The sequence below is a fragment of the Xylocopa sonorina genome, chromosome 1, assembly GCF_050948175.1.
Source record: "Xylocopa sonorina isolate GNS202 chromosome 1, iyXylSono1_principal, whole genome shotgun sequence".
NCBI classification, from domain to species: domain Eukaryota; kingdom Metazoa; phylum Arthropoda; class Insecta; order Hymenoptera; family Apidae; genus Xylocopa; species Xylocopa sonorina.
This window is the reverse complement of record NC_135193.1, coordinates 10,000,533-10,024,351: the sequence shown is the minus strand read 5'-3', so window position 1 is coordinate 10,024,351 and position 23,819 is coordinate 10,000,533. Positions and strand designations below refer to the sequence as shown.

At 34.0% G+C, this 23,819-nt stretch overlaps 3 protein-coding genes across 10 annotated transcripts in view; 2 read left to right on the top strand and 1 right to left on the bottom strand.

Annotated features, from left to right (window-relative positions):
• The window catches only part of Dis3 (exosome complex exonuclease RRP44-like protein Dis3), a 309,095-nt gene that overhangs the window by 253,637 nt on the left and 31,639 nt on the right, over positions 1-23,819 (top strand). The window lies entirely within an intron of this gene.
• Positions 4,934-20,347, bottom strand: Ssdp (Sequence-specific single-stranded DNA-binding protein). 5 transcript variants are annotated; one of them, XM_076903311.1, is made up of 14 exons: positions 20,210-20,347; positions 19,230-19,302; positions 19,082-19,143; positions 18,837-18,921; positions 18,705-18,746; positions 18,507-18,593; positions 16,034-16,141; positions 15,178-15,252; positions 15,040-15,088; positions 14,265-14,294; positions 13,004-13,215; positions 12,404-12,574; positions 11,763-11,963; positions 4,934-5,304 (listed from the first exon to the last, which is right to left on the bottom strand). In XM_076903311.1, exons 1-14 carry the CDS (start codon positions 20,263-20,265, stop codon positions 5,200-5,202), a joined length of 1,356 nt encoding a protein of 451 aa, XP_076759426.1. In that variant the 5' UTR covers positions 20,266-20,347; the 3' UTR covers positions 4,934-5,199. The 5 variants fall into 5 exon arrangements, with proteins under 5 accessions (XP_076759426.1, XP_076759434.1, XP_076759460.1 ...); XM_076903327.1 differs by lacking the exon at positions 4,934-5,304 and adding an exon at positions 7,107-8,051; XM_076903336.1 differs by lacking the exon at positions 4,934-5,304 and adding an exon at positions 9,730-10,497.
• Atg10 (Autophagy-related 10) lies at positions 19,707-23,814 on the top strand. Of its 4 annotated transcripts, XM_076903375.1 has the most exons (6): positions 21,245-21,343; positions 21,849-22,133; positions 22,568-22,677; positions 22,768-23,008; positions 23,431-23,599; positions 23,687-23,814. In XM_076903375.1, the coding sequence occupies exons 3-6, from the start codon at positions 22,570-22,572 to the stop codon at positions 23,775-23,777; spliced, it is 609 nt and encodes a 202-aa protein (XP_076759490.1). In that variant the 5' UTR covers positions 21,245-21,343; positions 21,849-22,133; positions 22,568-22,569; the 3' UTR covers positions 23,778-23,814. The 4 variants fall into 4 exon arrangements, with proteins under 4 accessions (XP_076759499.1, XP_076759473.1, XP_076759490.1 ...); XM_076903384.1 differs by lacking the exons at positions 21,245-21,343; positions 21,849-22,133 and adding an exon at positions 19,707-19,817 and having other exon boundaries at positions 23,440-23,599; XM_076903358.1 differs by lacking the exons at positions 21,245-21,343; positions 21,849-22,133 and adding an exon at positions 19,707-19,817.

Genomic DNA, 23,819 nt, shown 5'->3' with positions numbered 1-23,819 from the left:
GCATTGACGTACAAATCGTATTTTTTCTTTAAATATTAATACGTTACAAATATGCTACAGTTACAGTGATAAATTTTAAGGAAATGCTGAAATAAAAATTTGTAATTTATGATCTCTGTCTTGGATAAAAAATTGCTAACGTATACCGATCAAAATAAAGAATTCGACAAACAATTTCTTGATGGTTTAACCAGTTAATTTGTACTTTGTTATGTTTCAAATGCAAAAAATTGTAAGAAAAAAAGATATTCAATTTTGTTGAACTCTCACGTTTACGACATTGGCGAATGTTCCATCAAGTTTGCCGCTTGGAGCGCTGTAGGTCATTGATTCCTGAAGTAGTCATCTTGTGAAAAGAAGTGATAGCTCTTGACGTTATTTGAAAAACCACCAACAATGACCTAATACTATACGAGATCTAGAAAGTTTAACCACATAGCATTCTAGAAAACTCGTACTCCGCATCATGATGATCTCACATACTTAACCTTCATAGTACGAATGAATCGAATAAACTTTTTACCATAACAAAATGTTAAGCATGTACGTCCATTACATCTTCTCTCAGTTTATATACGTAGTCCACATTACGTTATGCAACAAATTAAAAAAATCTGCATTCATCCAACCTTTAAATAACCATTTAAAATTATATGCTACTTTCGTTATTCTTATACAGTAAATAAAAATCGTACCCTCATTTCATAATTTAAATAAAAACATAATGAATGTATATGTAACTTACCCATAAGTGAAATAAAAGAACAGTTTGGAGTCTTCAACTGTAACCGATGACGTTTTCTTCAGGATGAATGATAGATATCTCGGTACGAACGGAAGGTTGTGACAGAGAAAATGGTTTCGACACTTAGTAGGATAGATGACATTTATTCCATTATTTTATCGTTATTACTTGCTACTTGAATGCTATATTCGTAATAGGTATCTATAATTATGTCGATAATTATGCGTGAATTTAAAGAATACGTGAGGTCAGCCGCAAGATGTACAGCCCATGTCAGTGTTACAATCATCGTACAAGTAAATAATTACAGAACGAAATGTACGCTTTTAGTTTTCAATAAAAACATTCGGGGAGGGGGCGATGGCGGCTCATCAATTTCCGTTCACTCCCGATTCTTCCCTATCGATCGATCGATCGACGTTTTAATTTACACACAGTTGAGTTTCTTTTTCTTTTTTTTTCCACGTTTCGCTGCCAACCTAACACCCTTATATAAATTCCTAATTACCTTAGGATTGCAACGCACGATATCGGTACGCAGAATACCGTTTCAATTTCTTTTTCCTACTATGTTCTCTAATCACGACGAGTTCAACTCTCTCGCATTAAACAATATACTAATATCCTTTCTTATTTTCGCTATATCAATTGAACTTGTATTAAAATCGATTCTGCGTTAAAAAAAAAAAAATAAAAAAAGGAAACGATTGAATACAAACTATGCACTGCTTTCATCCGAAAGTTTTTGATTTATCCTTAAACGCAACGTTCCTTCTAAATTTTCTTTAGGTTTGAAATTTCATCGAAATACTAGTCAATTTCATAAAAAAATATTGCTAATTCGTTCGAACAACTCGCTTCGAAGTGTGGATAGAAGATAACAAAGAACGTGTGAATTTTTCGCGCACACCTGATCCTTAGAAGAAATTAAATATACATTAAAGTATAACGCAGCACGTTTTAAAAGATATCGAGATCCGAACGCGACATATTTTTCAATTCGGATAAAAAGAAAACAGTATATATATATTTATACATAACAAAAAATGAAGAATTTTATAAAAATATCACCATATACAATTATCAATTCTTCAGTTCCTTCGCCGATATAATAATAATAAGAAAAAAGATTTACCCGAATTCAAAAACATCTCCAACTATAATGAACGGACATCGATACTTCATCGACGTTTCGCTTAATTAGCAGGAATACTGTATTCCATCATACAGGTTATTTTAATCCGAATTGCACTCGACAATTTGTACAACTTACACATTTACGTTTAATGATGCCGAAATAGTATACATGTGTGTACGCGTGTACACGCCGCCACTCCCGGATCCGAGACACCAATGAGGAAGTAAACAGGTGAACGTAAAACTTCTACGGGTTACCACAAATTTTCTTCACCGTTTGAACGTGGCACGATTAACCATGATTATTATATATGTATCTTACGTCGAACGAGGATCGGATTTGAAATGACAGATAAACTCAATTCCAGTTTCGTTATTCGTGTTTCGCTACGTTCATGTTTATTCGTTACGTGATTGGTCAACTTCCCATGGATTCGTATTCGCATGTCACCTAACCAATCGTAGAAATAGACTTGTTGCTCCTATATCGATTGTATTCAAATATCGATTGAACGGAAACGTAATGTCGATATCGTGAACGATTAACAAAAATTTAAAAAAAAGGAAAGAAACGATACCGTATAAGGGGAAAGAATAAAATTCCTCAAACACTGGCAGTTACGCATACATATATATTCGTCTTTATCCGTAATTGACAAACGACGATCGTCTCGAATGAAAATTCGTCTAACGTGTACTATCGACGCACACTGGCCGGGTTTCCGCTAGAGCGGATTAAATCCTAGAAAAGGGATATAATAATTGTACTCCCGAGAACGTTTTCATCGAGTTCCCCTCGTTCGGACAGATAATTTAAAGTGAATACCCGCTAATAACCAAATGTTTGCGTTTTCGATACTTCCCCTCGAAATAACGTTATTGCAACACCTTTAAATACTGTGCGTTTCCCGGGTTAAATAAAAGCCGATTCACTCTGCGCAATAACGATCGAAATTGCAACGTCTCGAACGTTAACAATGCCCGTGAAGTCCTCCCAAAACGCAAATGTATCGATATGAACAACGCTATCGACAAACCACACGACGTTACATCAATTTACTTTCTTTATCGATCTCATATCGATTGCTTTAGATCGCTTCGTGTGTTTCTCGTTCGACTATCAACGCGGAGTATACAGAACACGTTGAATGATCGATGCACGTAATATACACCATGTTCCTTATTCTCTCCTATAAATAAATTAAGAGCGTATTTCTGTTTGCCTCTCGTACGTGATAATACCGATATCGTTGGTCACTCTAACACTAGCATCTATCGGGACCCTTTGAAAATCACATTCTTCGTAGTGATAGGAAAAAAGAGCACGAATCCATTCTCGTGGATTCGTTTGGTTACATGTAACTTCGTGGAAGATATCGACGCTTCTTCTCTCGGAAGGAATAACCGACAGATTGACTGTAGAGTGATGCCATAAGGACGAGTACAGGTATTATTATTCTATAGATGCTCGCGAATTATTGCGCTGACGTACAATCTTGCGCGTGATCGATCGAAACCGAACCGTCTAGTTCACTTATCAAGTAATTTCACATTTTCAGATGAACACCAGATACGAGTTTACACCTTGCCATGCATGCTTCTTAACAATTCCAAATAATAAACTCTTAAATGATTCGTACAATGAAATATACAACGTGACGAAATTATTGTATCTTGAACAGAAGGTTTGTGAAATGTTTTTCAATTGTCTAAAATTCCATGAATCACCTACAATGTTTAAAAGCGGTATGTGGTGTTACAGTCACGACAAGTTTCCTTTATGAGAATCTAGAAACTCGTTGTGTCCTGGGTATCTGTATCGATCGATTCCGCTTCGAGTATTCCGCAAAAAGTTTCAATCGTTTTACTTGGAAACATCGAAAATCTCATATAATCGACATTTGAAGCTATTTCTAATTACACGTGTCTTGCTCAACAAATTTGTTTTTACAGAAAATCCATACGTACATGTACGTATATATAAATATGGATGTATTAAAGGGGCACCTTCCCGAGCGTACACTCGATACGTGTACTAAAGGTGATTGTACTGCTCAAAACGTAATCAACTCACGGTACCAAAAGTATACTACGTAATTTTCATTGGTTTCTTTGTTTAGATTTTTCTTATCACAGTTACGTTTTTGTTTTTGGTATTTTTACACGCTGAAACTATTCACACCGACGGCCGAGGAAACCGATGAAACATCGCAAATAATAGCTTAAGAGTATACACTATGATAATATGAGAACATCTGAATCGAAACAAAGAAGGAACTAGTGGAAAAAGGAAGCGACTGCTACTCTCGTACATAAAAACGTCACACATCCTGCTCAAACGTTTCTCGAACTGTACAAAAAATATAGCGTTTTTTTTAACTTGGAACGAGGAAGCACTTATTCTTCTTGCTTTTTTTTTTAGGAAATGAAACCGAGATCCCTAACAGAGTAGAAGACGATCTATAGGCGATTATAGGGTAATTACTGCCCGATAGTAAAAAAACGACGTCAAAGCGGATTCAATTGCATGACCTGCAAATGGCAACGGGTACTTGAATTTCTTTCGATACAAGATAAAAATCAATCTTTTAAACGTTTTCGATACAATCGTGTAATACCAAATCTACAGAAATTCTTTTCATTTTTATATAGCTCGTTAGTAACTTTTCATGTTTCAAGACTTCCGAATTCGTTTTGAGTTATGTTCGTGATCGTTCGAAGTGTCACAAACCCGTGGCCCACTTGCAGAAACGAATGGCATCAATCGACAATGATTCGAGATGATCGTGTGTATGTACAGAATCATTTCTAAGAATGTACGTCAACGCGAAATTACGAAAGATTTTACATGAGACCGTGCTCTCTCGGAAAGTTCCATAACGCCTACTTTAAATGGTTTCTATCCTTCCTGTGATTCGGAGAGGATGAAATAATTATGGACGAGGCCCCCTCATTTCGCGGAGGTAGAAAAGACTCTTCTCCGACCTCTGCATGAAATAACATTTGTGCACTTTTCTCACGAAGTTCAACTCTAATTTTTTAGTTAAAAACAACAAAAAAATGTTTCCCATATCTCTCTGCACATTTTATTCAATGCTTTTACTCAAAGATGAAGGAGAAGGAGATTTGCTGAAAGATGGAAAATTAGTGTGGAGTATAAGTGCAGTAAGGAGAGTTTCGGATTCAAAAAGAGAGAGAGAGAGGGGGGGGGGGGGAGAGAAAGAAAGAAGAAGAAGATAGAAAAAAAGATAAAGGAGAATTGATTTGCTTTTCTTAAAACGTTAGTTTGGTCTCGGAGCCCAACGACTCGTGAAGAGTTATTGTATGTAATAATCGGGGTGATCTGAGTCCTTTTCAAACCTCTTCGCCTCTTCCTGCATGCTCTCCTTGATCTTGAGTATGGCCGCTGACTCAGTTTGATCCTGTGAATCAACCAACACCAGGCCGGTTACACGTAAGAGATCAGGCAAGTCCACCATTAGGCGATACCTTGCCTATCTTATTTTTGAACTGTTTGCAGCGTTTCATCAGCGAGCTGAGACGGTTTCCTTTTCATATGATAAGTATTCGATTTGTATGCGTGTGAAATTGGTATTGAGAGCCTATTTAAGAAAACTGATCGAACCCAGTGGCGGTAAATATGTTAGAAAGGAATTGATGCTGCGACGGGAAACACATCGCAGTTCGTTGATCCCAAATGAACTATCTCAGGATAAAGAAAACGCTGACATGCTGCGTAAAATAATTGCGCAGCGCGGTGACGGTGCGTCGTGAAGGGGCTGGGCTCGTGACACGTAAAACTTAAAGAGGGGATACATATGACAGAATTAGGAAGAAACTTGGTTTTGATTTTGGGAACCGCGAATGAAGAAGAGAGAAGTGTGGCTCCACATCTCCCAGGGCGCTCTGACCCACAACACATGGACGTTACATAAAAAAGAAGCCCGTATCGAGCAAAAAAATAAATAAATAAATGAAAAAAGAAAAAAACGGTCGTAAAAATTTTCTTGCACAATTTCGTGCGCGCTGTTTGCCCCCCCCCCCCCCCCCCCCCCCCACTCACGCACACCTCACCGAGTGAACCAACAATGAAAAATTCTTATTTCGAGATTAAGAAAAAATTGTAACAGAGAAACTCGACGTGTCATCATCCCTCACGGGTTCTTGAAATAATTTTTGTTTCACTCTTTGCTGATCAATTGAATTATACTTTTTTTTCGTTTGAATCGTGTCTCGATACGATCTCGCAATCCACCAATCGCTTTGCGCTCACGCATCCATGTGCTACAGGTCAGTACAGGCTAGTACTATATACAGCTATCAAATTTCACTATTTTCTTTGGTGTCTTTATGATTTTTATTCATATGAAAAGACACCGGAACGAGTTCGAAAATTTTCTAAATTGACTGTTCGCATTATAATCGTCAAGTATATCACAAACATTGTGTTCCACAGTATGTATCAGAGCATTCTCGTATCATATTTTAACTTGTATGAGATACCGGACGAGTTGATTGAAATCTCGATTAGAAAGAGATCCTAATTTACAACATACTTATGCAGCTTATGTACGTGCTTTTTGTTAGTCCTTGAGTTTGTTGTTTCTAATTATGTAAGCAACTGTCAATGTTAATATTAGTGGCAACTTATGTGACGCGGACCATGGTGAAGCGACGTTAAAACAGATATCTCAATTACACATACATATATTTGCTGTAGAAGCAACGAATGTTAACAGTTTTTCATTCGTGTTTGTTAGAACAGGTGTCGCACAGGCCAAGAAAAAAAAAGGACAAAAGACGTATAATAACTGTACCGGTTTTCAACGAAACCATCATTGGACGAAACCAGACTTTCTGATCAAAATATTAACTGAAACAATCTTAGAGTCGAATCATTTAATTCAAGCCGATGAGTTCAACCAACGTAAAAACATCAGGATGGAAAGCGATCAAGCGAAAGACATTTGTTTCGTTCGATCACAGCATCAGTATCTGGGCCTAACGCAATGTGAAACACAAGTTACATGTGATTACCAGAGTTTCGGATACATATATATATATGTAAGGAGGAGATTTAAATCGGCAGACCGCGTAAAACAAACAAAAAAGAAAAAAAAAAGAGAAGTAACAAAATGCATACAGAAACAGATAGTTATATATAAATGTTCTAATAGCCAGCACCCTGCGGATTTGAACGCAAATAAAAAAGAAAAACGCAGTATTCTCAGTGTAACAGTTTTACATTTATTGTCTCGATCTCCCCTGGCTTAGGCATATATTAATAAATGTAATGTTGATCGCCATTCACTTGTGTGGCTTACAACGTGAGGCTGTGTTAAAAGTAAATCGACGATTTTGTTTTAAAGTACCATCATGGTGCGCTTCATGCCATATATATGTATATATATGTATACATATATATATATATATATATATATTTGATCGAAGCACACTCCGTCCGGATATCTCGAAATTACTTTCTCTAACAACAGCGCACGACGACGAGTCGTGTTACAAGCAATGAAAAAAATTACTACTGCTCTTATCATCGTTAACAATCTTTTAGGTTTGACTCCCATGTTTTAGCTTATCTTTTCGTAATCAATTTTGAACCCGAACCGCGTATTTATTACGAACTTTCCCATCTTGAACTTTTTCTCCTTTGAATTTTATACACACAATCCCATTATATAGAGCTTATTACTTTTTTTTTTACTTGAAAACGACATCCGTCGACATCTCGCACCGATTAAACGTTATTTAAAGTTGGTACAAGTGGATATCTTGTTATCTCTCTCTGTGTATGTGTGTGTGTGTGTGTGTTTTTGTATCGTGTGTGTTGTGTGCTTGCTTTTCCCCAATTAAAAGTACGCACTTAATAAACACGGTGAATACTCCGGAACAACGGCAAGCAACATTCACATTTTTAAGATGTCATTTTTACAAAATATTAAGAGATAAAAGTAACAGAACAGTCTTCTTTCACGGCAAAAAATCATTGTTTCTCGATACTTTGCACGTTCAATACAGCAAAAAAGAAGTTACAGAACACAATATGTATCGCCGACTAACGTCTACCGACTGTTTCCGATCATCGTCACCCAGTAGCTATATAATTATAGTTACGTTCGATATAGCGAAATTTTTCGTTTCTAATGATCGTCATCTTTAACAAATAAAAAAAAGGATGTTATTAAATAGTAACGTCATAAATATTAATGATGTGTATTTTTAAAAGAAAAAACATTGTATGCTTGTGTATTGTATGTATATGCGCGCGCGCGTGTGTATCAGTAAAACTAAAAATAAGATAAGAGTGTGGCAATTAGACGTGGCACGTAGCACTAAAAGGCGAACCTTTCTCGGGAGGTTCCAACGATTGTACAAAAAAATCTTGAGACCATAATCAATCTTGCCGGTGCTCCTAGAGCATGCACTCGCAATTGGCGCTCTCTCTCCCTCCCTCTCTCTCCCTCTCTCTCGCTCTCTCTCTTTCTCTCTTCTCTCTCTTATATCGTTTTACATAATTCAATATCAATACCATTTCCTGAATATTTTAAGTTAATTAAAACACAGAACTAACAGCAGCACAGCATAGTCCGGTACTGACCTATAACCATTACGGACGGATGGATTCCGGGAGGTTCGCACGATATATTTCTGTATTATCAGGCCCGTATATCTCCTCTTTGTTTTTCTTTTTTTTCCCTCTTTCTTTCTATCTTTGTCACACTCATTCATGTAGGTTCAGTACTTACACCGCCTATGACTCTTATTCCGTACAAAAATAATTACGTTATATATATACCGTTTATTGCCATGCGTACGTTATATATATAACATCTTCCTTTATCCCCAAGTACTTTTTATTAAGTTAATCGCAACACCATTCGCCTCGCAATACTCGCCGGGGTAAACGCCGTTTTTAACAGAAAGTTCGACGCAAGTTTCCGTTAGAAGGGATTATCGAGGAACTTGCGCAATGTTTTCCGATGCGATTTCGTTTAAATTAACATTTAATAGGAACTTTTTCGCAAAATAAGTAACCTGAATAATTAAAAAGTATGTAATGTTTGAGAAATATTATTGCTGGAACGGCATGACGAAGGTTCAAAATGCAACATGTATAATAAAATAAGATCATGCTCGAACCCGCATACGTCGATGAAATCGATTTAATTAAAAACCGCCGTTTTTTTCTCTCTTTTTTTTAAGTATTTGATCGTGCAATCGCATGACTAGATTTATACGCGCTATCAGCTTCCGGTTCACCATGATATTCGAGTTTTTACATTAGGATAAACGATGGTACTTATTTTTTTTTTTTTTTTCATTGAAAAAGAAATAAAGGCACTAGTTAAGAAGCTGTCTTATCTGTTAATTCTAATTAGTCGCCGTTAATTATAATTAGTGTGCGCGAAGTATTGCGATTTCAATGGCTGCGAATAGATGATGCGCAAAACTTGTTTTTATATGAATAAAGTGAATTATGAGCAAATAGTGGAGGGACTCGGTCTGAGTTCGGCTGATTTAATCACCTCATTACAGAGTTTCGTTAATTTATCACGAACGATTAGGAAAGTATCTGCAAGCGCGTCCAGCTTTTGTACGATACGAAATGATTAATCGGACAGTCCATCGAGCATTCCGCAGAAGTTCCGTCGCGAGGTTGAAACGAAGTTCATTTTAAACGACTATCAACGTCTTACCTGCCGTGAGCATACCGTAACATACATTGTTCTCTAATTTAATGCTGTTTAGAATCCTAACTCTATAATGGGATGAAAAATTAGCCAATTGGCTAGCGGCGAGCTAGCGGTGCGATTAAGAGAAGGAAAAAAATCATCGAATAGTCAAAATAAAAGTAAAATAGAAAACAAGACAGAATAGAAAAGAGAATTAAAAATCGATTAACAATTATGCGATTGATAATCACAGTAGTTCGTGTTTTTCAGGCACCTTTGCTTACAAGCTAATGTTCAAATAAATATAAATAGACGTTGGCGTTAATACGAGTCGATAAAAAAAGACATCGTATTGTCGTTAATAAAATGTATAGAAAAATAATCGTATTAAAAAAAAATAAAATAAAATAAGATAAAAAAAAATAAAAAAAAATAAAAGTAAAGGAAAAAGAGTAATGAAATCCTATCTGCAACCTTGTGAGTATTTAGCAAAGCATATATATATACACAATATACGTATGTATATATATATATACTTTAAAATATTTATATACTTTGCGCGCCCGCTTGTAATAAATGATGATTCAAGTATCATAGTTTCGTAATAGTAGCGTAATGAGCACTTAAATGCTAACCTAACTGATTAGGAGCGATTAATTAACAGACGCACGTCGGTATGCGTCGACGCGAATGTATGTGTACGTGTGTTTTTTTCTCTCTCTTTTCGTTCTCTATCTTGCCGAGCGAACAATAGTGCTTGAGCCATTGACGAAACCGTTATGAACCGCGTACCAAGTGACGATCGCACATGCACATAAAACTCAGGGTTTGTGTATGATCCTTTTCCACATTGCGTGATTAACCGGGAAATCTACAGCATCTACGTACTCGGGGCTGGATCCAAGATGACTTGACTTTTTAAAAAAACTGTCGGGAATACAGAAGTTGCACGTGCGAGATTACTAATATTACTCTTCTGATTGAGAATCGTACTCACATAATCCGATTATAATAACGTAAGATTATATAAAAAGGAATACGTATGTGCGCGCTCGTTAAAGAGATCGATTATATGTATATTATGCTATATTATAAAGAATTTCCCGTAAAGCGTATCGTACTTGAAAAAAGAAAGCTGGAGACTCTTTAGTTGTAAACGAAATGATATTTTCTTCGAAATAGTCGTAATAATTTAATGATCTGTATCATAGCTTGAAATGCTCATTATACTGTATCCTTAACTCAATTGCTTTCATTACTGCTTTAACTCGAATTCTCCTTTTATAAGTATATCATGTCTAAATTTTAAAAATGTATTTAAACAAATAATATACTATAAAAATAATAATACATCTAATAAATGAATATTATCAAACGTCACCTTAACATAAGAATCTCCATGTTATCATATACGATGCACCTTACGGAATATCTTGTATATTATTGTATGCAAATTGCTCATACTATTCTGTTGATACAAAGTAGGTAAAAAAGTTCGAAACATTTTATTCAGACAGATATTAAAACACAACCTTTGATTGCAATTTTGCTGTTAATTTAATATAAATTTTTATATAAGCAGACTATTAATTATAAAAATCATCTTATCATTCTCAATATTTTAATTTTTATTATTTAAAGAAAAAAAAAATTTATTTGAAATGTTTCGCGATTTTTAAACCCACTTTATATTTCTATTATTAGTCATACTGTTAGTATGATAATAGTTAGACACAATCTGAGCCAAACAGTTACAACGACATTAGATGCAAATGGGTACTCTAAATTAAATTTCCCAAGAAGCCTATACGATTAAATAGGACGTTTTGAATTTTCAAAGTCAAATGTTGATACTTTTTAGATTAAGCATTAACCAGATGGTTGGAGTAAGCTTGAGGATAAGGCCTCTAGATATAATATAAAACCCAAATTATTTTGTAATGAAACAATTAACTAATTGACGCATTGATGAAAGCACCTATATCTGTTAATTGCTGAATAATTAGAAGAGATATCAGTTATAATATGGACTTATATTATTTTTTGTATTGCTTCTCAATAACAATATATTGTTATGAATTTGTACCACTCAAGAAATGAAATGATTTCGAAAAATTATTATATACAAGTCCATATTAACACGTCGAGTGACTGTCATAACGAGTCGTTAGAAAAAACTTACTAATACTTACATTTTCTCCAGGACCTCCAAAACCACCCAGATTATAATCACCCATTCCACTTCCACTGTCTTCCCGTGGTGTTCCAGGACCGCCATTAGCCGGACTATTTTTCATTCCATCAAGGCCGTCACCATTCAAAACAGGACCCATTGTGTTTGGTCCCATGGGACCCATTGGACCACCTTCTGGTCCACCACTCATTGGAAAATCCTAAAAAATTCGAACGAATTATTACTATTTACGTTTATGTATGTTTTAATAGCAGATATAAGTTAAATAAAAAACAATATTAAAGGGACATTTTGTAGGAGGTGATTCAAGAATACGTTCAGTCTCTAAGTCTATTACTCTTAGTCTTGCCAATGTTATCTCTTCCAATGCCTTCTGTATACTGTCCAAGAGAACACGGTTAAGAGCGAATGTGTCCTCTTGGGGAAGTTTCCCCCGCTTGCGTATGGGCTGTTTCCCACGCGCACTTGGGTCTGGCCTATGTCACTCGCTCAAGACGAGCAGGCAGTGCCATAAACCAGACCCCAAATGCCTACAATTTATTTTATAATAAATCCTATTTGCTGCATGATGTAATTATAAATGCTTTTAAATATTTTCAATTTTATACATGAAAAAATAATAATTAAATAATTACTTACACCAGGCATATTTCCTCCAGGTACAGGTTTCATCATGGTATACATATTTTCGCCGCCGCTATTACTACTATCTTGTGGACTAGGCATAATCGGTGTACCTGGGCCTGGAGGACCCGTTGAACCAGGTGGTCCTCCGTAATTACCAGGCGATGACGATGAATAATTCATTGGCTAAAATAACAATTGATTTCTGAATTATAATTTTAAGTTTTAACGAATAGTATCATTTACGAAATGAAAAAAATAGAAAATTATATAAAAATTTTACCGCATGGGTATAATATTACAATCTACATATGAGTATCTTGATCAATCTGTTAGAATATACTATACAATTTCCCCAAGGGATTGTAATCAAATATTCTTATCATATGTCTAGAATTCTAGACAACAGTATCCTAGTTCATTGAATAAATCCATTTATTTAATCTTCTGAAAGATTATATCTATGTATCTGCTGAAGTAAATTATTTGTATTATATGCAATTATTGAACGACAGTTTCGTTGTGGCTTCATCTTTGAAGCTACGTAATTATGGAAATAAAATAGTTTCACTATGAAATCACAGTTACATAAATATTAATAAATTGTAATTATACCGTTGATGTGTTTGGCTGCCACTGTTGTCTACCGCTTGGGCCAGCCATACTCATTGGTGGCATACCAGGACCCCCAGGACCTCCTGGCCCTAAACTACTGTTAGGAGGTGGTCCTCTCATTCCTGGTCCGTAACTTCCGGGTCCCATTGGACCCATTCCCGGTCCTCGTGGAGGATTCATCCTTGGATTCATGGGATTCATACCTGGAGGAGCTATGAATAAAAAAATCTCTGATGCATTTTCCGAAAGATACAAGTATCGATACTGTTCTAGCTTTCATGTTAATTCTAAATACTAATCGTGAATCTTTTTGGATCAACGGCAAATCATGTAACTGTAAAATATCTTGATTTAAAATAGATTGATTTGAATTTTTCTTTATGCTTTCTCGTTTTGTTTCTTACATTCTGAAATAAAAAAAAATGTTCGAATCATGCTTTGCCGAAGTCATTGTATAATAGTAAAGCAAGTGGGTGACATGCCAAATTGATAATTCGCATCTACACAAATTAATGATGTAATAAAGCTCATGCGAAGGATGAAAAATAGCACTACCGTGTAACTTTCACAAACGTTCTGAGCTTCAAACTTGACAATAAAAAGTGCAATATGTATCAGATACATAACAAACAAGACAATCATTCAATTGATGCCTGGTCAAATATAGATTTGCAGTATCGTACAGCAATATTTACGTTTGCACGACGTAAAACCAATCGTATAATACTGTAAATTTATCCTTATGTAAGTTACGAAAAGAAACATAGTATTCTTTCAAAACCACAAAAAAATAATATTCTTAAAAAATTTATGTTTTAAATGGGAGGAAACAACTGTGTTATGATTCTTAGTACATGTTAAGTTTATGCTGCAATGAGTAGTAATAACGACAATAAAAAATGGGTAAATTTTGTTAGCCACAAGTTCACTGTATCATGAACAGTGAGAAATTATAATGTTACAAAAACCATTTCTCTCAAATTTTTTATAAGTATACATTAAAATAGTCATTTTCTTCAATGCGAGCATTTTTTTGTGCATAAAAACTGTTCTCATAGCGAAGTTGAATATATTACTCTTTCATATAATAAACTGACATACTAGACACAAGATCAGAGCAAATATCATACAAAGAAACGAAGCTAGTGCACTTTATTCATAAAAAAAAAGTGAGAACAGAAATTTTTAAACGAGCAGGAGAAAAAATAAAAGTTAGGCTTGACTAAGTCATGTGAGTGTGATTTGGTTGCTGGCTTCCTACCTTGCCACCCTACAAACTCTCCAGCTTCGCCTGAGGAACACAAGAGCACACATTAGTACGGCAGGTAGGTAAGGTCAGGTTGATGGCGGTAAGGTCTAGTTACTTTGTGGTCGCATAGTGAATAAACTTGTAAATGTTACTCTAACACTGTGAAAGTATATATCGTTACAGCAAAATATCAAAACATTAATTATTTTGTACGGAAATAGATACTAGTTTAAACAAAACTTAGTACTAAACTTTTGTGTTAGAATTCTTGCTGATATTTTTATTTGTATGATGCAGTAAAACTATAGGAATATATATTTGGTGTTACATCTAAGAGTTCGCAAAGAACAGATTGAAGAAAGTATTGAGTAACGCTTTCAAAGTAAAAGATTCTTAAACAACAAAGATAACTGTGGAGAACTTTATATACAAAAGGTTTATTTTACATTATTATTAAGATGTTTAAGAGCTAATTAAATTTATATTTTTACTTTCAATGCAAAAGAAAAGAGCAAGAGAGTTTTACTTGTGCACAGAATTATGTAAAATATGAAATGCTAATCATAATGGATTTAACTTGAAAACTACGCCCACTGCATGTAACTAGACAATTCAAAAACCAATCCACTCCACATCACAGCAATCCAATCCACTTTTAATAATTACTTATTTATTTATTGCTGTGTGGTTTTTGGTATGCATGCGTCTATGCCATTCTCCTCTCGCAATTATTATCAATGCCAGAAAAAAAAATCAATATGAATCTAGCATATAACTGAGCCCTTACCTTGCCTAGTTGGATCCATACTGTTTGGCATCATTGGCTGTCCGGGAGGCTAAATAAAAGAACCAATAATTTCTCCTGATTGTAATTTATAACACATATTTAATAATTTGACTATATTAATAAAATAATTGTACATACCCCATTGAAATCATTTCCCATTTGTGGCATACGTACGCCAGGTCTTGGTCCAGCAGGATACCGTGGACCCATGAACTGTAACAAGTGAGAAATTTATACATTAAGCGAATTCAATAAACAATGAATTCAAACATAATTAAATAACCCCACAATGTGTTATAGTTATTCTACATCAAAAAACTGATAAATCAGGCAGCCACAACAAGCAATTGATCACATATTAGGCCATATAACAATATGCAATTTAATGAATATCATCACAATGCTATCAACGAATATGTTATGTTAATGTGCACATAGGGTTGCAAAGAGTAGGGGTTCACATTTAACTATGAACAGATCAAAGTGAATCAAAGTACGAAGTACACTTAATGCAAATCTTACCTTAAAATAAGCACCCAGTTACAAAAACAGAAATGCTGGACGCTAACATATTTGACACGATACAACATTAAGAAATCCTCTTCCTTACCTTTGTATTTTGTAGTTATACATACATTCAATAAAAACTACTTAATTCTTTTTACATATGAAATATAAAACACAATGTTGTAGTAAAATATTACTTGTCTCAATCGTCAATATATTTCAGTGTATAAGAAAAGTTGCAGAAAGTCTATTTGTGCTTTTGTGGTCCATCTAAGCCAACTAAACTCTTTAATAGAGTCCTACTTGTGTGTTCTAAATCGAGCTTTGTGAACAATGGGTTTAAAAATTTGTAGAGTAGAAGTAATTTTGATAGGGAGAGAACGATTCGAGCAAACAGTCATAAGGTACACGATATGATATGGTGTAATGAGAGCGGATCGAATGATTCTCCATGAGTGATAGTGTGTATGTGTCGAATGAGGCTTACCTGAGTGGTCATCATCTGCGAGTGTGGGGGCGGGGGTGGCTGGGGGTGCTGGGGGGATGGCTGTGATGAGGGGTGTGTGGGCGGAGATGGTCGCATTGTCGAGTTGTTCTGCAACAAGCAACGCAAACGACAGACATGTAGCAACACTGCGATCCAGGCAACAGCTAGACTAGAAGGCTTGGGTATGATTGTGTTAATACTATGTTGGTCAGCACCTTAAAAATCTAAAATTTATAATTACGAAAAACAATGTTACAAATATTATTTCTGATCAAAAAAAAAATCAGATTTGTTTCAGGCTATTTAGTTAAATAAGTAATAGTCACTGTAATTACAACTTTGTACGCAATGAAATAATGGTTGATATCGAATGTCGGCGGATATTCCACTTCACTTTGAAACAAAACTTAGACATGAAATAAAAATAAAGAAAAATGATTCTTAAATCGTTAAAAAAAACGATTTAGATATATTTCAAAGTGAAACTGTTATTTCTACCAGATCATATATACATTGTTATTTTACGATAACGTGGAAAGTAATAAACATTCGGACAGACAATATATGCATGACCAGAAATTTTTTTACCTACTTATACTGCTTTTTCGATATCACCATAAGCGGTCAACGAGAATATTTTTTCTCGTCAAATAATTATCCTATACATTCTTATAGAGTACAGTGTCTTCAATTCCTAGAGGTATATTCATTATACCATATGAAATAGGTGTATGATATATTTGTATATATGTAAATAAATTTTTTATAGAATAAAAAACGGTCACATTAAAAAACATTGTTTTTAGTATATTCGCGGACCGCTCTTACTGAATACTAGGCTACTATCTAAGCAGGCTTTCATGTTAAGTATGTTGGATATTTTAAAAAGTGTGCCCTTAGCTGACATTCACCATCTTCACGTGTTATTTGTTAAAGATTTATAAAATATAGATTAACCTTGAAATATAATGTTTATATAAAAACAAAAATATTGTTTGAATATTGTAAATACATGCTTTCATTTACCAGGTTTAGATTTGAAAGTATGATATTAAAATAGAAAAGTCAACCATAAAATATATTTTATGAGTATACTTTGAAAAATATTTTCTGAAATAATTGTAAAGTTTTTATAAAAAAACTTAAGTCAGCACAAGGTAGAACACTGTTAATTATAAACCTACTATTGTGTACAAAATTATTAGGACTAAAACTATTCTCTAACATCTATACAAAATTTTCCCTGATAAATTTCTGAGACCTGCTTTATGCAAAGAGGAGATCAGACAGTGAAAATGGTAGAGGAACGCACATTCAAGTGTTAGATACATAGCAAAGAGAAAATAAGTACATAGATATAGTGTAGACAAGCATGGCATGAGAATATTATATTCGAATGTACACTTGTTTCAAAACCAATGTGTATCCCAATAACACTGTGTACATTTTACAGCAACTAGATGAATGAAATTGCACAGGACTGTGTTATAAATACAAAAAAGTTGTCATTAGCAAATTACAATGTTTGATTATACACAAATTGAATACAGTACAGTAAATTTTGTACAAATAAGACATAAATAATTACATATATTGAATTATTTCAATAAAATGTAGTTTTATTTGTTACTGTGTCATATATAATTAATTTAATGGCTATTACTATATCTTTATGTTATCATTGGTCTGTAAGGATCATATAAAATCATGTAACTTGAATATTATTAATAGATAATTTGAATTAATAACAATGTATGAAAATATTTTGAATGTTTACTATTTAGAGTTCATAACAATTTTAAATTATTTAAGGAAGTGTTAAGAGCTTTGAATCAAGTGCAGAATTGTAATGAATGAGAATTGTAACTAGGCATAACAATGATAACAGATATTTATACATATTTAAGTATATACATATAAATACTTGTGATATGTGTCTATATACAATACATCTATTTCTTTATAATAAAAATTTTAATGGCCTATGGAACTCTGTTGATTATTTTTTAAACTATAAAGTGAAATAATTTCATAATCTTTTAACGAGTCATCTTGTAAAATAGAATAGAAATATTTTTTTTTTATGAAACTTAAATATTCTCATATGGATGAATATAGTAAACATTTTTTTTCATTTCTTCATTCTCCTCTTCATGACATACATACACAAAGTAGGTGTATATGTACATAATATATTATAGATAAAAAAGATATTTTTCCATGGTAACTCATTAATTATTGTATACACTTTAATTAATAAATTATAATGTTTATTATAAAAAATAGATATTTTTATAAATCTTTTTGTTCTTGCGTTTAGATATCAGAAATAGAACACAAGTACATTTTATAATGTTTTAAATATAAACTATTCATTTGAAGTGAAATTAAAATAAAATTGTTGAGAGAGAGAGAGAGAGAGAGAGAGAGAAAGAGAGAAAGAAAAGAATATGAAGACATAAAGAAAACTTACTGGAAAGAAAGCAGGAGGCATTGGACCACCAGGCATACCATCATTGGGTGGCATTTGCCCTATGGGGGAAGGCGCTGGACCAGCATTCTGCAATTATCTCACAGTTATTTAATAGTCAAACTTGAACATCTTATAGTATTACATCAAATACAAAAATTAAATCAACAGTTAATAGATATCATATTAAACATAACTTACATGAGCAATGCCATTAACACCATAACCACTGTTCACAAAACCCTAACAATAAAAAAGGATATTGTATAAAAAAGTTTCCACATATTTATAGTATAAACATACATAATTTTGATATTATAAAATTGTACTAACGTAATCATGAAAAGCTTTGGCTTCACTACTGTGTTCACAGGAGTCCCGACGTTCTGGTGCTGCTGAATATAGATCCCAGAATACACTAAAATGTTTAAAAATAATATTATTTTTTATCTGCTCATAAATATTGAACATTTTATACATATTACACTTGATAGCAGTAGAATTATATCTAAAAAAATGTATTGTCCTTTTTAAATTTCTCATTTTTACTATCAAATAAAATAATACAGAATGCTTACCACCACCAAGAATGCAAAAATCCAGGTGGTTCACCAAGAGTTATATTTTTTTCCCATCGTATCTATACAACAAAGTAGCATGTAATTATGGTAACAATGTATTATTACTTCTTTTTATTGAATTTGTACAACACCTTTCAATAATTACCTCTGACAAGAATGTCTGTGCTGCTTTTTGTGCGCCAACATGTAATAAATACTCATACACATACAAGGCTAACCTGAAAAATTATAAATGTTTTCTAAATTCGTATGACAAAATTTCTATAAAGAATATGTTATCATGTTTCTATATATATATATTAATAACAGTATTAATTATATATATATATATATATATATATATATATATATATATATATATATATATATATCGAAATTATTATTAGTATCATTTTAACAAATGGACAATATAGTAGATATGTACATATTTTTTTAATGTAACAAATTTGGTATTATATGTATCGAGTAGCATAAATTTGTACGATTGAAAAAAACAAAACTCGAATTAAGCAAAAAAAGTAATTGTTTCAATGCTTATTCCATCGTATAAGTAAAACTATGATATTTCGCAAGGTGTCATTATATTAATATTTTGCGTAAACTATTTCTTGGTTGCAAACGATAAAAACATGGCGTCCAGTCGGTCCGGTTTACGAGATAAGTGACTCTAGTGAGTCATAGTATACGGTTCAGTCGAATTTACGAGAAAGCAGGTTGTAGAGAAGGCTAGCAGGTAAACAGTTCGATTCATAAATGTTTACTCAAAACTAACTCCGTGAAAATAATTTTATGATGATTACCTACAAATATCAAATCAGATTATTTGATTAAGCAATTTTATAATATATATTAAACGTTTTCATTGTAGTTTGTATTAATATTAGAAACAAACTTTTCCATATTTGAAGCAAAATTAATAATGTACATGTATATTGTAATTAGTATCCTAAAATTATTTGACGAGTCCGATTCCCCGGTTTCGGAGCAACCAATACCTACATATACGCACGCTCGGTGTAAAGAAAAAAAAAATGGAGTCACTGGTCGATCAATTGGCGATCTTTTTCTTCGATTTCTTATTTTTCTACTACGACACTATGCTGTTTAATACGAAATAATACGTACTTTTCTCTCGCTTGAGAGTCGGAGGGTACCGTGGACCCCTTCCCCTTTGCATACATTCTCGAAGACTGTCAATTTTTCCAATGTAAACAGAACCACCGTTTCGTTTCACAGCTAGCAATGTCCGACACTGATGTAGGTTTCACTAACGCGGAAAAGGAAGAACTGAATGTACGCGTGGACGTTTTCAACTTGTAAAGAACAATCGGTGAAACACGCACATACGTTTTAACGGAAAAAATGAAACGGGTTAAAACGCAAAATTATTTTCTATCGGTCACACACACGTCACGAACACGTCGTGCCACAGCCGCGGCCAGCAGCCTATATTAGATACAATACTCCGCATCATGGCTTGGCGAATTGCGGACGCATGACCGCGGAACGAACGCGCGTCGTCATCGTTCGTAGACTTCGCACTTCTTTCTCCCCCTGGTGCAGTTCACTTTGTCTTCCGTTCTTTATTCCCTTTTCTCCAATTCTTACACTTATTACTGAAACCTGCGCGGCGGCGTCTATATAATTGGACAAACAACAACGCGTCCTCTCACCACGATACCAGAGTTGCGTTCGGCCACTTCACTCTCTTTAGCTTCGGTTCACCACTCACCTTACCTCATCACACCTCACCGTGGTTCACCTCGTCCCGCCTCGCTTCATTAAAGATACAGACAGATAGACAGACAAGCAGACATACTCGTACTTCACTTGGCCGTGAAGTTCAGTTTAGTGACACAACGATTCGTAAATCCTTGATGCGTACTCCGACGACCTGATGCACACGTCCTGCTCTTCGTCGATCTATGTGCAGATAATTCTGTTTCTACTCTGTACTGTTTTTTTTCTTTTTCTTCTATCACACCTACCTATCCAGTAGTGAACGAGGACGCAGCGTGCGACAGTGTCACTTTTACACACGTACACTAGGCACGAATGAACTTATTTTTGTATAACACGCATAAGTGTGGAGAAGTGTACTTCATAGAAGGCGTACGTGCAGTTCTCGCATACACGTATACAATGAGGAAAGCACTGGCTATCTCTTTCGCTCTCCTTTTTACCATCTCTCCTTATTCTTTCCATACTGTATAAACCTGCGCGCGCAGTCTTTGCTTTTCACGTCAGGACCGTACCTGAGTTTACTTATGTTGCTCCATTTCATTATCCGCTTGTGATTTCCACATTTTTGTTCTGTTACACCTATAGAATGATAAAAACAATTTTTTATTCGAACCGTCTAAATTTCAGTACAAATATTTTATACTATCCTAATTACCACCCTTTTTGTTTTTGGTCTTTTTATTAATACATTATACGAAACTTTGATTCTTCACATAGTTTTCTAACAACAGATTAATATTAAGATGTATATGCATGTACATACCTATGTATTTGAAAAGTTTAGAATTCATTTATTTGATTTTGATATGGAAAGCATGATGGTTCATTAATTTTTACAATTAATTAGTAAATATTCCCTGCAGGAAAAAATACACATATTATCGGTAAAGCATTTGTCAAATTGTACATTATTAAAAGTGAGTAATAAAAAAATTAATGTATCCATACAATGGTACCTATTGTTGATACGTTCCTATTTACAACTCTGCATGCTATTGGTTGTCGATCGCTGTATGTAGAGGTCTATCTACATGTACACAACGTGTACATTAAACAAGCTATCGGCGCACGTTACCGATAGCGGGGATAACCGGACATGACCGAGTACAGCCGAACATTGCCGATGCAAAATAGCCGACAATTGACTAAGCGTCGAGGGGTCGGACAGAAAAGAGACAAGCCATTCCTTTGGGTGTACAGCTTCCCCTTTCTCAATTTTAACATGAAGTTAATGTGTCACTGATTCTTCTGAAACAAATAAAAGATTCATAATTATTTCAAATGATGTTTTCTTATAGAGAACCGTGTCCGCATTTAGCTACCCTATATACTATAAATTAGTCTGAAATTTCGTAGCTAATAAACTCGATTACAAAATATTGAATACTAAAAGGAAATTGATTTTTTACTCGCATGTAATTGCATTCTCAATTAAATAGCCTTTACGTGTAGTCTTTATAGAACTATGTATATAAAGGAATTTATTAATTTAGAACTTACTTTTATCACTTATTAGTAAATAGGTGTCTACATACATGCTTGCCAGTGTTTGTGTAATATCCTATCTAACGTGTAAGATTTTAATTCAAAGCTAAATGCACAGTACGTTATACGTATGTACATAAGTAGAAAATATCATTTCTGTACAATATCCTTGTTATTAGTCATGTGAATTCATAAGATCGAAAATAAAAACCATTTAATCGTTGAAACGTCATTTTTATCTAGTTTGACAAATAGAAATGGATGGTCCGGGTACTATAACGTGGGACGAATTTCTTGCGAACGCTGAAAGTTTTGTAGAACTATCGAATCAAATCTCTGACGGATGGGAACTTAGAGGTAACAAGGTGATTGCCATTTTTCGACTTTTTTTCAACTTTCCAATAAAAGGAAAGTTTAAGAAAATAACTAAAGCAAATAAATACCAATATTCACAGAATGTGTCAGGACAGGCGTACGTTGCTCGACAGCAAAAGCAATATATCTCCAGTAATAATAATACAGGCAATTATTTGGCATCGGCGAGTAACGATTCCGATGATGATTTCAGTTTCGAGTTGAAACAGGACCTATTCGAAGCTACTTGTCCAATCGAGAAACCATTAGTTATAGAACATCACGTATTATGGTCGATGAGCTACAGTGTGCCGGTGCTCTATTTTAATGGATGGAAATCAGGTAAACATGCCACATTTATTCAAACTGTATATAAAAATTTTAAAGGAATGAAGAGAGAAAAAAGATCATACCTCGCGGTTCGTTCTTAATGATATCCCGTGAATGTCGTTAATGTTATAACGTCTATTCATCAAAATACGAAATATCTATTACAATCGTTCTCTGATCACCACTAGACCTTAATCTGGTATGTAAGTACAGCCTGTTGAAAGTGGCGGGCGACATAATGCTTGATTGTTCCTTCGATTGTAGCCTATCTCAAACTAGGCTAAGAAGTTAGCAAAGAGATTATATATAAGAGTGACTGAAAGAGGCATATACAGGAGATAAAAGAAACCTGTTCTATGACAATACATGCATTTGAACATATTTTCTCCATTGTTGATCACTGTCAATTCTTCTTATATAATTAACTGTTACAGATTTTTCAGGTATTAATCCAATATCTGTAGAGGAAGCACAATCGTTTGTTCGTAATGTAGAATTGAGACATGGAGAATTATCTCAAGCAATACATCCTATATTAGGCACACCTTTTTTATACTTACACCCTTGTATGTCTCATGAACTTTTACAAATTACAAGTAGTAGGTAAATGTATTTAAAGACTACAGAAATATTCGTCTTTTTAATATTTAATAAATTCAAAAACGAATTAACGACTTACTTTCGTTTCAGCAAAAATAAATTGGTCAGTTGGTTAAGCACTGTCGGCTCTGCTGCTCTTAACCTTAAACTACGATCAGAATATTGCAAATTAACTCTGTAATATAATTTTCGGGTATAAATATTTGTATCCATTTCAAATATC

Bases quoted from the DNA above. Each gene is read 5' to 3' on its own strand.
- Atg10 (XM_076903358.1), top strand. From the start codon at position 22,570: ATGGATGGTCCGGGTACTATAACGTGGGACGAATTTCTTGCGAACGCT. The intron at 22,678-22,767 runs GTGATTGCCATT...CAATATTCACAG, and splicing joins GGGAACTTAGAGGTAACAAG to AATGTGTCAGGACAGGCGTA. The intron at 23,009-23,430 runs GTAAACATGCCA...TAACTGTTACAG, and splicing joins TTTTAATGGATGGAAATCAG to ATTTTTCAGGTATTAATCCA.
- Ssdp (XM_076903311.1), bottom strand. From the start codon at position 20,265: ATGTATGCAAAGGGGAAGGGGTCCACGGTACCCTCCGACTCTCAAGCG. The intron at 18,922-19,081 runs GTAAGCATTCTG...TAAACATTTTAG, and splicing joins TTTTTGCATTCTTGGTGGTG to TGTATTCTGGGATCTATATT. The intron at 15,089-15,177 runs GTATGTACAATT...TCTTTTATTTAG, and splicing joins TGGGAAATGATTTCAATGGG to CCTCCCGGACAGCCAATGAT.